Source organism: Anneissia japonica, unplaced genomic scaffold, assembly GCF_011630105.1.
Source record: "Anneissia japonica isolate Jap-2015-1 unplaced genomic scaffold, ASM1163010v1 scaffold287725_len345208_cov150, whole genome shotgun sequence".
In the NCBI taxonomy this organism is placed as follows: domain Eukaryota; kingdom Metazoa; phylum Echinodermata; class Crinoidea; order Comatulida; family Comatulidae; genus Anneissia; species Anneissia japonica.
The window spans coordinates 272410-286484 of record NW_022737486.1 but is presented as its reverse complement, the minus strand read 5'-3'; the positions used below and the strand labels follow the sequence as shown (position 1 = coordinate 286484).

General features: G+C 35.0%; 1 protein-coding gene across 1 annotated transcript in view; it reads left to right on the top strand.

Moving 5' to 3' along the window:
* The window catches only part of LOC117117346, a 29185-nt gene extending 20704 nt beyond the window's left edge, over nt 1–8481 (top strand). The window contains exons 5-9 of the mRNA XM_033261620.1: nt 3471–3565; nt 4217–4570; nt 5166–5460; nt 5899–5960; nt 6605–8481. Of these exons, the coding sequence (XP_033117511.1) occupies nt 3471–3565; nt 4217–4570; nt 5166–5460; nt 5899–5960; nt 6605–7395 (1597 nt within the window). The 3' untranslated portion in view covers nt 7396–8481. The remainder of the gene's footprint in view (nt 1–3470; nt 3566–4216; nt 4571–5165; nt 5461–5898; nt 5961–6604) is intronic.
* Nucleotides 8482–14075: the final 5594 nt, after the last annotated feature.

Below are 14075 nucleotides of genomic sequence, written 5' to 3'. Positions count from 1 at the left end.
CCTTTAAGAAATAAAATCAATTCATAGACAATAGTATTAATAGTTATTCTGTTTACGATGACTTGCTTGAACGGATATAATTTTACCGGTCTAAACATATACCCTACTATGTTTACTATTCTTTTGATTTGAACTTTGTTTTAATTTTAGTTTAAGTATTATCTGTTTACTTTGCTTTTCATTGATTGTTATGAACGCATCCTCCATTAAAAAGGTGTGCCACTGATGAAAAAGTGTAGATCCAAATAAATTATTGTTGTTGTTGCTGCTACTGCTGCTTCTGCTGCTGTTCTTGTTGTTGTTATTATTATTGTTATTATTATTATTATTATTATTATTATTATTAGCGGTGGCGGCGGTGGCGTCGTCGTCATAAAAAAGGGCGGCCTTTCGTGAAGCTGTGAGGTATTGGGGCGAGTCCGAATATTTGCAGGAGGGGGATGCAGAAAGAAGGAAACTCCTATAATATCATAAGTTTAAATAGAAGTCTTCTGTCTTTTAACCATCCCATCTTTTGAGAGACTTAAAAGCCAACAATAATGTTAGCCTGAAAATTATTCTCATAACTGACCCCAACCCCTAAAGAAGAAAAAAAAGCTGCCGACTATTTAACCAACATCTGTACACTTTTTTTGGCAGCTAAAAATACACTCTAACCTTAAGGGAGGTGGTGGAGATCCGGATGTCGACGACCATCGCCCCCTATAAATCCTCCCAGGAGTATCACTTTAAGTAATCATCTGTGAAGCCCAGTCGGCCAAATGCTCCAAGTATTGCCCTATATATAACATAATATTTGTAAAGCATAACTTTGAATACTGCTACGTCTTTAACTATAATTTTAGAAAGACCTTAATTAAAAGTCAAATTACGTTTTAAATAAAGAAGAACATGAGCCAATAATAATAATTTTGTTTATAATCAAAAAGCAGGTAACATAGGCCTACTTATTTTTTTTATTTTTTAAAATTTAAAACATCTTTAGGCAGGATGACATATACAGGCGAGATCTTACCGCTGTTTTACACTATGTTCCTGCAAAAACACTGTACAATAACAACTAACAAAATGTAACCAGCACCGTACAATAAAATAAACAAAAGTAATAACTTTGGTGGAAAACTATCCCCCGCCGGACACCAACCCGGTACTTCTGAGTCAAGGTTTCGGGACCAGGAATTACTGCTTAAGGTTAAGCTTAACTACATAACTTAACTACAATATGGTAAAAACTATCCCCCGTCGGACACCAACCTGGTATTTCTGAGTCAAGGTTTCGTGCCCGGGATTACAAGGTAGGGCAAATACTGTACAATTACTTAAATAGATAAAAATGGTAGAAACCATCACCCCGCCGGACACCATCCCGGTATTTCTGAGTCAAGGTTTCGGGGCTGGGATCACAACTTTTACTCAAACTCAGAAGTGGAACGTTAAATTTGGATTTGGTTTTGTAGTCAGATTTCCGAGAAAAAAAATCAGCTACCCGTATTTCTCGACTGAGACGTCAGTGGGAGCTGAAATTTGTATGGCAATGAGATGGTGCTACCCTTAATTCGTATTATGGAATTTACGCCCACAAACCTTGTAGTTATTAATATTTTTGTTATAATAGAAAATATTTATTTTTTTTGGTGACGTCACACTCACAATAGGCCTATAGTTAACATGCATACGTCATAAGATTACGTCACCTTTTCCAAGTAAGGCAAACTTTTACGGCGTTCTTTTTTCATGGATAAACACCACTGCATTGCACATGGATGCCTTGTCTAGCTAGGGCTACAAGAGCCGCATTGTTAGCATTTAATACTTAAACAAGGTACGTCAGCAACTAAATTATTCTTATTTAATTTATTTTTTTTAAATTTTAATTTATTTCTTTCGAAAGTGTACTTTATATCACATATAATTGCACTGTCTACTTAGGCCTAGTCTCAGTAATAAATAGCCTCACAGTCCCCCGCTACATACCGGTAGTACATCAGTAGGCTAGGCAACAGAACTTATGATGTGCCATCCTTCCCAGGTTTTCATGTAACATTTTCATATTGTTATTGTTATTGTTATTGTTGTTTACATACGAATGCTGGCAACAGAACGTGATATTACACCTTCCTTCCCAGGTATTCATGTAATATTTGCATATTGTTAGCTAACCAGCTGCGTTTCCTTTGTGAAAATGAGTACCGCGGAAAAAGAGGGAACTTCGAAATAATAATTGTCTCCCAAATCTTCGCTAATTAATCACCGTAATTTAGCTTACACTTATGCATGGAGTACTAACGAGAGCATTTAAAATGTACAATAATCATTTCACTACCCGACAAACCCCGAGGTTTATTCATGCATTACATAAATAGTTTCATGTTGCTGTACTCCAATATTACTGGCGCATGGTAACAACCAACTAACTGCAGACCATTTCCGGTCACACATAACGCAGCACCCCCTAGTTCCGTCACCTCTGGATCAAAACAGAGACGTGGGGATCGGATATCCATATTCAGTTCTACCGTATACCACCAATTATTAAAAAATGCTCCCAGCGGGAGCGTGTGTTTACTGATTTACATGATTTTTTTAGCTACTGTAGAGACCCTTTTTAGTGAACTTTGTAGAACAGGTCTTATCTAGGAGTTTTCTGTGTTGTTAAAAATCGTTAATACTGATACAAATTTCCCCTTCACAAAATCGTTTATCAGCAACTCTTTAGTAATAGACATGATGATGACACTGTTTTACTTATTCACTTATTAATTAATTACTGTACAACTAGTGCCGAGAACCAAGGAGGCCAAGGTCTGTAATTAGGCCCCCGGACTAATCTCCAATATTAAATTAATCTTAAAAAACAAACATTGACATTTGGTCCGTATTTTTCATTCACTTATCATTTTTCATTTTGTTTCTTTTGTTTGATCTGCAGCTTTATGAATTTTATTGGCCTGTTTGATTTAGGAATTCCCTAAATTCTCTATTGTGCTGGTTTAAGTTTCTTTGTATTGTTTTGCATTAGACATTTTTTTTTCAAAATTTTGTTTTGTATGCCTAGTTTTGTTGTTTTTTTTGTGTAAAAACTGTAAACATGGATGCACCACCAATCCTAGGTTGTTATTCCTAAAAAATAAATTGATTGATTGATCGATCGATTGATTGATTGATTGATTGATTGTCAATTCAATTCAATTGATAACATATTGTAATTGGGCCAGGTCTTATCTAGCATGGCATCATTTCGTAGTCCTTGCTTTTCATTCTTATCTTTAGCTCATGACTCACCACATCATTCCTCCATACCATACCGGATTTACTCTTAAAATTTCAACCAGATTTACTCTTACAAGCTCGAATGCCAGATCATAACTTAGTGTCTACCTGCTCTCTCAAAGGGCAAAAGACACAAAAAAACTCTTACAACAAAGCTTAATTATACTAAAATATAGGTCTATTTTGTTATGTTTTTTCAGGTGGTTTAATTGTTCAGGTCCATCGTGTTACCTGATATACCCCGATGGTGATGGTTGGAAATATCAAGATCCAGGCAAAGAAGTTCATGTCGCGGGTATTAATTATGAATATATTTTTCTTTAACACAAATTAAATTAAAAGGAAAAATTTAGTCTAAAATTTAGACCTATAGGCTCTTTATTTAATTTTTAGTCGAGAACGAGTTACTCGCCAATTATAAAACGGATGAACGTCAGGACGGCGTTATAAGCATCAAGGGGCTTATACAATGAAGTTGATTTTGTAAGAGAAAAACAACGAAATAAGATTGTAATGCGAGCATATAATATACTGTACCACACCGCAGTTTCACGTCTAGTTTTAATGAAAGCAAATTTTAGATATACGTTTATATTTTCATTGGCTATATATAGTTTTAAAATGCTTTTATATAATTTTGTGTACAATAACGTACGCATATATTTACGAATAAGTATATTGAATTTACAGAGGCACCTTATATTCCCAAGAAGAACTAATACAAGAACTAGTATACCTTTTGTGCATTTACACTTACAATTTGAGACCATTTTGAGACTCATTAAAGATAGGTCAAAGAAAATAGATATTTCTCAATACAGGTTACTTTTAAATCCTAGAAGACGAAGATAGACCTATTATATAAAGGGATCAGGATAGGCCTATACTTATAAGTTAATTTACATCATTAATTATTATTCTAATGTTTATTTTAATATTTATACAGAAAGTGATGTATATGAATCACCGAACTGCTACAAATTTATAAAAAAAGACATGGATAGAAGTTCGTGTATTAATGCTCAACGTGAATGCGAACTAACAGGCGGTGGTATAGCTGTAATAAACAGCACCAAGGAATACAATCAGTTGGTAAAAAATGTTATCCATATTTTATCGTTCTGGGCAGACAGTACATTCAGTGTTCATATTCAAAACCTCCCACGGGATAGTAGTAGCTCTATAAGTAATATGTGCGCAGCAATTGAAATAAAGAACAGAGTTGTTAATCGCTGGGAAATAAAAAGCACCGATTGTTCTACAATTCATTTGGTGGACACTGTCGTTTGTGAGTCTGCAGGTAAGTAGGCCTACATGATTAGGTTATAATTGTGGGGCCATCTTCTATTGATTTATCGAAAATTAGATAGGTTTATCACAGAATTTTTTTTTAATCATTCATTAATTTTATACTATAAATTCGTTCGGGTAGGGTAACCTGCTGTTGCAATGTTTCTGGTTGTTAAACGACAAACTTACATAACTCAAATATCGATACAAACAAGTGTATACAAATAGTAATCACCTCTCTGTTCTTAACTGCTTTATTATTAACCCTTTTAACTGTTAGGTACCTAACAATCTCAATGAATTCGTAGCATTACCTCCTTTCTATTTTACTTCCTGCTGTCGATGTATTCGATCAGATACCTCCCTTTTTGCTCAAACGAAATAACTAACTTTTGGGCAGTAGGTACCAGTGTTAGGCCTATATATTATCAAGACCGCTTAACAAATTTAGGCCTACATCTCTTAGATTTTAAAGGTTAACATTATCTGTTTTTGTGTATGGTTATTGTAAATGATGTATTTCCGATAAAAAAAAAATTTTTAAACCCCATAAAACCCCCCAAGTATAACAAAAGTAATACTGTGTTAATTAAACCATTTTATAGAGTTTAATACAGAAATATGTCCAATACCAGTAACCACCGAAGTGATGCAAACAACGAAGGTACAACAGACAAGGAGTATGTGGCCCACAGTCAACCGGTCATTCGTTACAAAAAAAGCAACAGAAAAATACACTTCGATTGTATTCATACATCCATCAAAAGGAAACCAATCTGTCATAGAAACTGGTCCTAATTTGTCGATGGTTGCTATTATTACGTCAATTGTCGTGATCACAATCGCAATCATTCTATTAGTGTGCTTGTTTTTTCGACGCACACAGAAAAAAAGATCAAGGTATTAGAGTGTTATTAATTATTATTACAGAATTATTATTATTACCGCTAGCTATTTGTTGATATAATGTATTATTAATATTTCATTTATAATTAAAATTGTAATCATGTTATTATAATCATAATATTACTATAATCATATTACTATTATTGTCATATTATCATCTCGTTATTATTACTATTTATTAATAATATTAATATAGTTTTCCAATATTGTTAATGTAATTCATAGGCATATGTCTTATTAATAAACTATTATTACTATTGTTATTAATTATCATAATAATATCATCATTTAATATTAATATTATCATTTTCATTATTATATTAATATAGGCCTACTTACTACAGGTCAGAAAATTATACTTCGATGTAATAGAGTGAATTTATTAATTTCTAATTTAACTTTTCAGTTCTGTATGTGTGTTTACTTTTTTAGAAATTCCCTTGGTCCGAATCAGCATCTACCGACAACAGGCCTACCGATCGATAAAGATGGAGGTATGTACACAAGCAAAATATTTTTAAAATCGTTACGTATGTCATATGGGTACTCAGAATCGCTCGATTTCACGTCTTGAACACAATCGTAACTTCTGTACGTCAATAATAAACAATTGGATATTATTGCAAAAATCCCCCAAAACAACGCCGTAAACGTACGCAAACACGTGCATTTCCTGAACCCGTTCTGATTGGTCAATTGTTAAATTTAATTGACACTTCGGAAAAGTCCATAATTATGGATTGACAGGAGTGACGTTTTCATTCAAGCCTTTCCATTAGTTTTCACCAGAAATAGAAACAGGAGATTACTGTCAAAAGTGATGACTTACAATAAAACAGCAGGCCTACTGCAAATTTTTTCAGAATACTGTCTCGCGATACTTTCAAACTCACATTAGTGGTGGCGCTATACTATACTATTGTAATATAGACTTGTTACTTCCTTTTACAAATCTTTGCCCTCAACTTTGGTAAATAATGAGCTTTAATTTTTATCAAGTCTCTTATACTATCTGAACGAGTCTGTGACAACACAACATCGTCATATAGACGCTTTATAGGCTATAGGCCTATATATTGCATATTACATTTATATAGGCTTAAGTTTATCTAACATGTTTTATTATTTTCAATCTTAGCCACCGTCTCATACTCAGAAGGTGGTGTCGTCCACAAATACTCGACAGCAGAGGACCATCAAGATCGGAGCGAAGCATACAACATACTTGATGCAAAAGACATACATTCACAAACCGTAGTTTTCAATGATGCATATGCTGTGCCACATACAAAAGACGCAGCGACAACAAATAGTGCGCAAGATCAAGAATATGATATGTTAAATGTCATGGATTCGGGGACCGCGGTACAAAACGGATTAAGTGGTGGTGTGTATGCCGTACCAAATAAGAAGTCAAAAGGACGTAAAGATGAAACAAAGCCATATTTACACGAAACCTATGATACATTTGATGTTGATGACATGCAAGCAGTGTCAGAACAGCATCGAAAGGAGTCTGATGACGCTTTAGACGCTGCATTATATGTTAACGCAAATTCACATTGTCTGCAAGATGAAGGTGAAGCCTATAATGCCCTTAATGCTGCAGACATGCATTCAGACCGAGACAATTCAGGTGATGTATACGACGTACCATACAAAGAGTCAAGTACGGGTCAACAAGATCATGGTGGCGTCTATGATATGTTGAATGGAACACAAGTTCGTTTAGACAACGAATATGGCAAGCTGAATGCTTCAGATAATATGCTGGAAAAAGACGGCATGTATTCGTATGTTGAGACAGAGGTAGGCGGTGGAATTGTGACAATGTCGCCTGGAGAAGAAGATCATGCTTATGACAAACTACAGCGCAATACAAAACTTGATGGCGCTTTGATAAATGACAATAATTATAGTTCACTGTAGTAGAACCTTACTTCTTTCAAATCTGCAACTCTACAGTACCAGTGGCGGATTCAAGGGGGCCCGCCTCCCTCTCCCTAAATTTTTCAAAATTATGAAAAAAAATAGTGGAGAAGAAAAAAGAAGATTATATTTTAATTTAGTCTGAGAGTACCATATCCGGCCATCTAAAGGTGCCAAAATCATTTTTTCTGCCTTCAACATACTATAACTATAGAACAATAGGGAACATCATTGTGTCCTAGTTGGTGCAATGTGTATCTCTTTCTTACTTCTTTCCTACTTAGGCCTACTTAAATTTCTACTAAAATTTGATCTTGTTGATTGTTTTTTATTGTGATCACTAAACCTCTGATCGTTAATTTCATAATAATGATAATGATACTAATAAAAATACTTAATTTAATTTGTCCTCACTCAACTTGGAAATCGGAGATTTGGCCTGGGACCTGGGGATCTGCGGCACAGTGCAGCACAACCCGACGTAATTAAGTAACGGGTACCGTACATCAAATACAACCCTGACAGGATTTGGACCAGGTCTGCACAAGAAGCAGGAACAAAAACTTTTGGTTATCCGCTCAGCGGTGGACATTTTATTTTATGTTAATAATTATCTGTGCTGAAGTCAAGCAGTTACGTTTAGGGGGAGGGTGGAGAAGGGGGAGATTTCCAGTCGTATTCAAGTTTTTTATGGAGTTCCCCAATGATCAGTCCTGGGGGCTTTGTAGTATAATTTGTTTGTACTTGATGTCAGACTCTATCTCAATGTATTCCCCAATATGCTGATTGCGCCCTTCTCTATCGGGTTGTCAGAACACATGACGATGAGGTTTTTTTACAAAATGATCTAAATAGTGTCTGTTCTTGGTATAATAAATGTGATTTCGTTCTTTTGAGCTATGCGAATTAGAACAAAATTAAGTTCTCAATGCGGAAGATCGCTACGCTTCGCAGAAGTAAAGGGCGTGAATAGGCAGTGTATATAAGAGCGCTGGTTGTCTTTGCACACCAAAAGGCTGCGTAGCGAGTGGTCAAGTGTATTTAAAAAAAAAATTAATACATATTGAAAGTCTGTCGCTGTATATGGGCGTACTTATTAATTAATCCATACGTTCTTAATTCTGTATTAGCAGCACTGTGTTATAATGTATAGAGGCTTCCAGACAATTTTTTCTAAAGGTTTTTTTATCTGGTTTCTTACCCCGGAAGGTTTAGGGATAATAACCGTATTACCGTTAATAGTTATAATATGCCAAATGATAATGAGGGTAATAATAATAGGCCTAGTAATACAGTATGTGTGATAAGTATATTTGAGTTTATGTTATGTATCATGCTCTTACAGAATTATGTCGTTATGTATGTTATGTTATGAATAATCGGGTCTGTCGGTGGCCACCTGTCGGTGGCCCACCCAGTGTATATTGGATTGATGGTTATGGAGCAAAGGTATGAAATCTATCGTAAATATACGCATGTTCATAAATGCAAGTAGGTCTAAGGCTTCGAGAAAATTTGCCTACCTATTTTTTTTTTATAATAATTGCATTACCCAGAGTATCATCCATATCTTGGTGTAATCATAAGTAGTAAATTGGAATGGGGGAAAACTGGTTTAGCATGCTACATCAAAAGAAAGTTCACTAAGTGATTCTTTTATTATCAGTCCAACCTAAGTTATACACAAAGACTTGATAAGCATAATGTCAATTGAAAATCGTTTGTAATATATTATTTTTATCTCCAAGTGTTTTTATGGTAATTTTAACATAAATATTTTAAAATTCATATCCATTAACGGCCGGCCATAAACTAATACGGGCTAATAAATAATAGACTGAATAGACATAGGCATATTGTGAACATTCTTGCATTAAAGCAGGTTACTTATACATTTTTTCATTGTATCAGATTCCCTGATCTTCTGTTTGAATTGTACAAATGTATGTTCTTCCTTCTTTTATGTTGTCAAACATTATCAGTCTTTCTTTCAATTGGCAGTCCTTAAGTGTACTGATATAATATTAAGTAATGAATATACAAATACCACTTATTATTACTATATGAAAATGAAGACAATGATGATGACGATGATGATGCTGATATTGATGGTGGTGATAATGAGGACGATAACAATAATATAAAAGTTAAGGTGCAAAATTTCGCGTTTATTACATATGTATGGTCTGAAATGGCACTAATTTTACACTTAAATTTGAATGAAAGATTTTGTCTCCATTCAAAAAAATCAATACTTTAGGGGGACCCGGGCCGGCTGCCTTTCGTGCTTGAACCCGCCAATGAACTTCTTTTTTTTAAGATGATCTACGTTGAGCGGAAGTCGGACGAAACGAGAAAAGCAAATAAACTATTGGACTAAGTCTTATAATACGTAAGTTCAATGAAAAGAAACTAATTTGCTAAACGTTTATAATAGTGGTACAGTAGGCCTATTTGAAAGTAGCCTACACCGCAATCGCACCACGGTCTCTTTGCGGAAGCTTATATGAAATTATTATTATTTGTAGGACGAACGACAACATTCACTTCACATATAAAATACCCTTCGGGCCTCCTGTATGCAGTATGCAACAATTGATAAAGTGTATCGTGGTCCTCGCTTTGAAAATGATAGTAGTTGGAGCGCAGTGTTCTTCGTAAGTTATTTTCATCAAACAGTTTTACAGTATTTATAGTTTCATATGTTTATGAAGCAATAAACAATATATACGGTAAGCATAGGCTTAGTTGGCTTAAATGTATCCAACTAAATGTAAGGCAACTAAATGCGGAACGTTAATACTGTATTCATATGATAATGTATTGAATGTAAATCAACCACTTGCTTTTCCATTGTATCATAGTTATCAACCTGAGAAATTTGAAATGCGTGACTACCCCAGTTGACTGGGGGAGGGGGTTCAGGGGCGAAGCCCCGGTGGAGGTCGGGTTTGGGTCCATAATCAACGGTTGGTTGTAACAATGAACGCGCAAGACCGCGCGCACCTCATTTTATTAAGTGCGTGGTTGGCTGAGTTATTTTGGTCGAAAAAGAGAAATTTTCTCGGTGAATTGATTCTCGAACGAGATAACGAAAGCTCTCTCAGGGGCGGATCCAGAATTTTTCAAACAGGGGAGCACAACAGTTTCAGTTTAGGTAGATGAGTACCACATAACGTTGATTTGCATTGAAATTTTAAAAATTCAGTGGCAAAAAGGGGGCGGGGGCACACGCCCCGTGTCCTATACTGAATCCGCCCCTGTTCTAATGGTTGTATTGATATGGCAGAAAATTCTGAAAGGAATAGCTGCGTGACGAGAAGGGAAACAAGGAAGTAAACACCACCGGAAAATAATAATATGGCTATCTTAAACAGCATCAAGTAGATGGTTTATCTAGATTTTTTGAAATATAAACCTCATTTGATATTTACCTCAGCTTCTTATTTTGGTCTCAATTTTAAAGCAATTTTAGGTTTTTGTGGTATTTGAAAGTACACCGCAATCGCGTGTGATAGTCTTCTGCGGAGGCTTCTATATTATAATTATGCTTTCAAAGCATAAAATCACAGTGTATAATCCATTACGTCAAATAACGTCTAGGATTCGAAATCTACAGGTCTAAAAAACTGTAACCACATAGATCATCAAAGTTTTCGTCTCACGAAGTGAACATAATTCCATATTTCAGCTTGAGGGAAAAATAATGACTAATGTCGATATTTATTATTTTGGATTTTTAGCTGTTTTGAACAGGTTGCATTGTTTACACAGTCACTTAGATTCATGTGGTTTGACTATAAGGCCTTGTAAAAAATAAGTTGTTGATCGTCCTCTTACATAAAAAAAAATCACCAAAACCTTTTTTTTTTTGCCAAACCTCACGAAAATATCGTCTTTCCGCCGACAATTCAACCTCGGATAGGACTATGTTTTTTGTGTAATTATTCTGTCTTTCATTTGTTTGTTTTTACAGGGATTTGTTAGAGTGTATAATTTCCACAACCTCCCTGCTTATCGACCGATTAACAAAGTTTTTTTACATGGCCTCAGTTTCAACAACTTTGAACTTTTCAATGTAGTTATATAGCCACCTGTCCTCCTAATTGATCACTTGTGAAAGCAAGGCAGACCTTATGACCTTAGAGTATATAAATATAAGTTGCACCATATATAAAATGTCTAAGCTATGTAGAAACTTCCTATTTTGATCTATTGTATCTTCAATATGTCACAGATATATAATTTGTAAAAGAAATGTACAGCAATAGTAAGGGCATATAAACTAATCGCCTTACTTCATTTATCCTACCTGAACATACAGTACCCACCATCAACACAAATATGACTATTAAAGTTAAGCATGGACACAGTAAATGCAACGTTCACCACCACATTTTATCCATGAACCTGGACGTTAGGGTCTATGGCCCAGTCGGAGTGGTACATTTCCGTAGAATTTTTGTGTATTTTAGTCTGTAATTAGCACAATCTTCTTTTACTGATTATAAAATTTTTTTTTATATTTTTTTCAAAACTAATAGTGAAGATTAAAAGCCAGTGCATCCTCTAGTATAATGAAATTATTAATAGGTAAACGACAGCATTGAACTGTGTACATTACGTTGAGACTTCATGTAGCCTAGTACCCACCATCAACACATATATGACTATTAAAGTTAAGCATGGACACAGTAAATGCAACGTTCACCACCACATTTTATCCATGAACCTGAACGTTAGGGTCTATGGCCCAGTCGGAGTGGTACATTTCCGTAGAATTTTTGTGTATTTTAGTCTGTAATTAGCACAATCTTCTTTTACTGATTATAAATTTTTTTTTTATATTTTTTTCAAAACTAATAGTGAAGATTAAAAGCCAGTGCATCCTCTAGTATAATGAAATTATTAATAGGTAAACGACAGCATTGAACTGTGTACATTACGTTGAGATTTCACATGTAGCCTAGTAAACAGAAGACTTATCTGTACTACATTTAGAACTCTCTCTTCGAGCCTTGCATAACGCAGTATGCGGCTATGGATAAAATTTAATTTGCTCCTCGCTTGGAAAATAGCAATGGTTGGAGCGCAGTGTCCTTCGTAAGTTACTTTAAAAATAATCTTTACAGCACTAGTTCGATGTTCATCAATAATACAAAATATATAAGCATAGGATTATCCAACTAAGTGTAAGGCAACTGAAATACTGAATGTTAATAGGGCCTATTCATAAATAATATGTCAGTCAATGTAAGTCAACCAATTGCTTTTTCGTTGTATTTGATATGAACATTCCGAAAGGAATAGGCTCCGAGAAGAAAACGGAAAAATGATAATGTGGCTATCTTAAACAACATCAGGTGGATAAGGAAGTAGGCCTAGTCGTTTTGTGGAGATGACATGAACGGAGGGACTATGGAGCCAGTAGGCCATAAATTCTATAAGTCACTCCGGAGAGGGGTAGATACCACTGACCCTGGATCAGTCGATATTATCACCATTAAATCTAATCACTTTTTGCACAACAAAAGTTAGACTATAAGAATATGCTAAAATATTTTCTGTTTCTTTTTAGTGGATTTACTTGTTCAGGTTCATCGTGTTACTTAATATACCCCACAGGTAATCGTTGGAAATACAAGGACACAGATGGACACAATAAAAATGCGGGTATGAATTAGAAGTTAGACGATATTTTTGTTTGCAAGCAAACTATATGGAAATAAACGTCAAAATGCTCTTTAAATCATTATGAGCTCTTTATATACACACATGATGCTTTACACAAACTAAATCTCAATAGGCCTATAGGTTTAGAAAGTAGAGTTGTTTTTTGTCATGAGAAAAAATCTGCAACACTGATAGGAATTGAACCCTAGGACCCTGGTTTCGAATTGGCAATAGCCACCAAGCTATTCAACTCCACATAGAAACTAAAATTGGTTATCCAGGTTTAAGTACCATTTTAAATGCATTTTTCACTTCATCTTCGCTTTAAAAAAGCCATAATTAGGCATAAATATGAATGCAAGCCTATATTCGCGAAAAATTCGACATTTTTGCTAATTCAAGAATCCTAGAAAACAACACGATGTTATTATGTAGATAATAAATGGAATTAATTAATTAATGACGAGCGTAGGCCTACTATGATGGAGTGCGTACCTTTGGTCCGAAGGGTCTTTGGTCCGAAGGCCCGTTGGTCCGAAGGGTCTTTGGTCCGAAGGCCCGTTGGTCTGAATTAGTGACCTTTTTCCAGGAATTCAGGTTATACGGCAGTAAAACAATTCCTTACAATTTATGGAGTAAATTAAGAAAGATCTCTTTTCATATTTTCCCTAACAACATATAAGGCCAAATAAAAAAATACTAGTTTCTTGTCACCTCCCGCATCCATTTTCGCTGCCTCACCATTAAAAAGAAATATAAATTTCCTTTATTTTGCGAAATGTACAAATATCTGGCTACCTCACATCATTAAAATTCCTCTCTCGATCGTGGATAGGGAGATGTTCACAGTGAGAATTTCAGTTGAACTATTACCAGTAGTATTATGAATTAAAACTCAATGTACTATGATACGAATCATATCTAGTGCTTATTTTCTTTTAATGTGCAGTGGCGGCACTACAGGGGCACAGCGGTGGGGAAAAAGTCCCCCTAGAAAATTTGTTGTC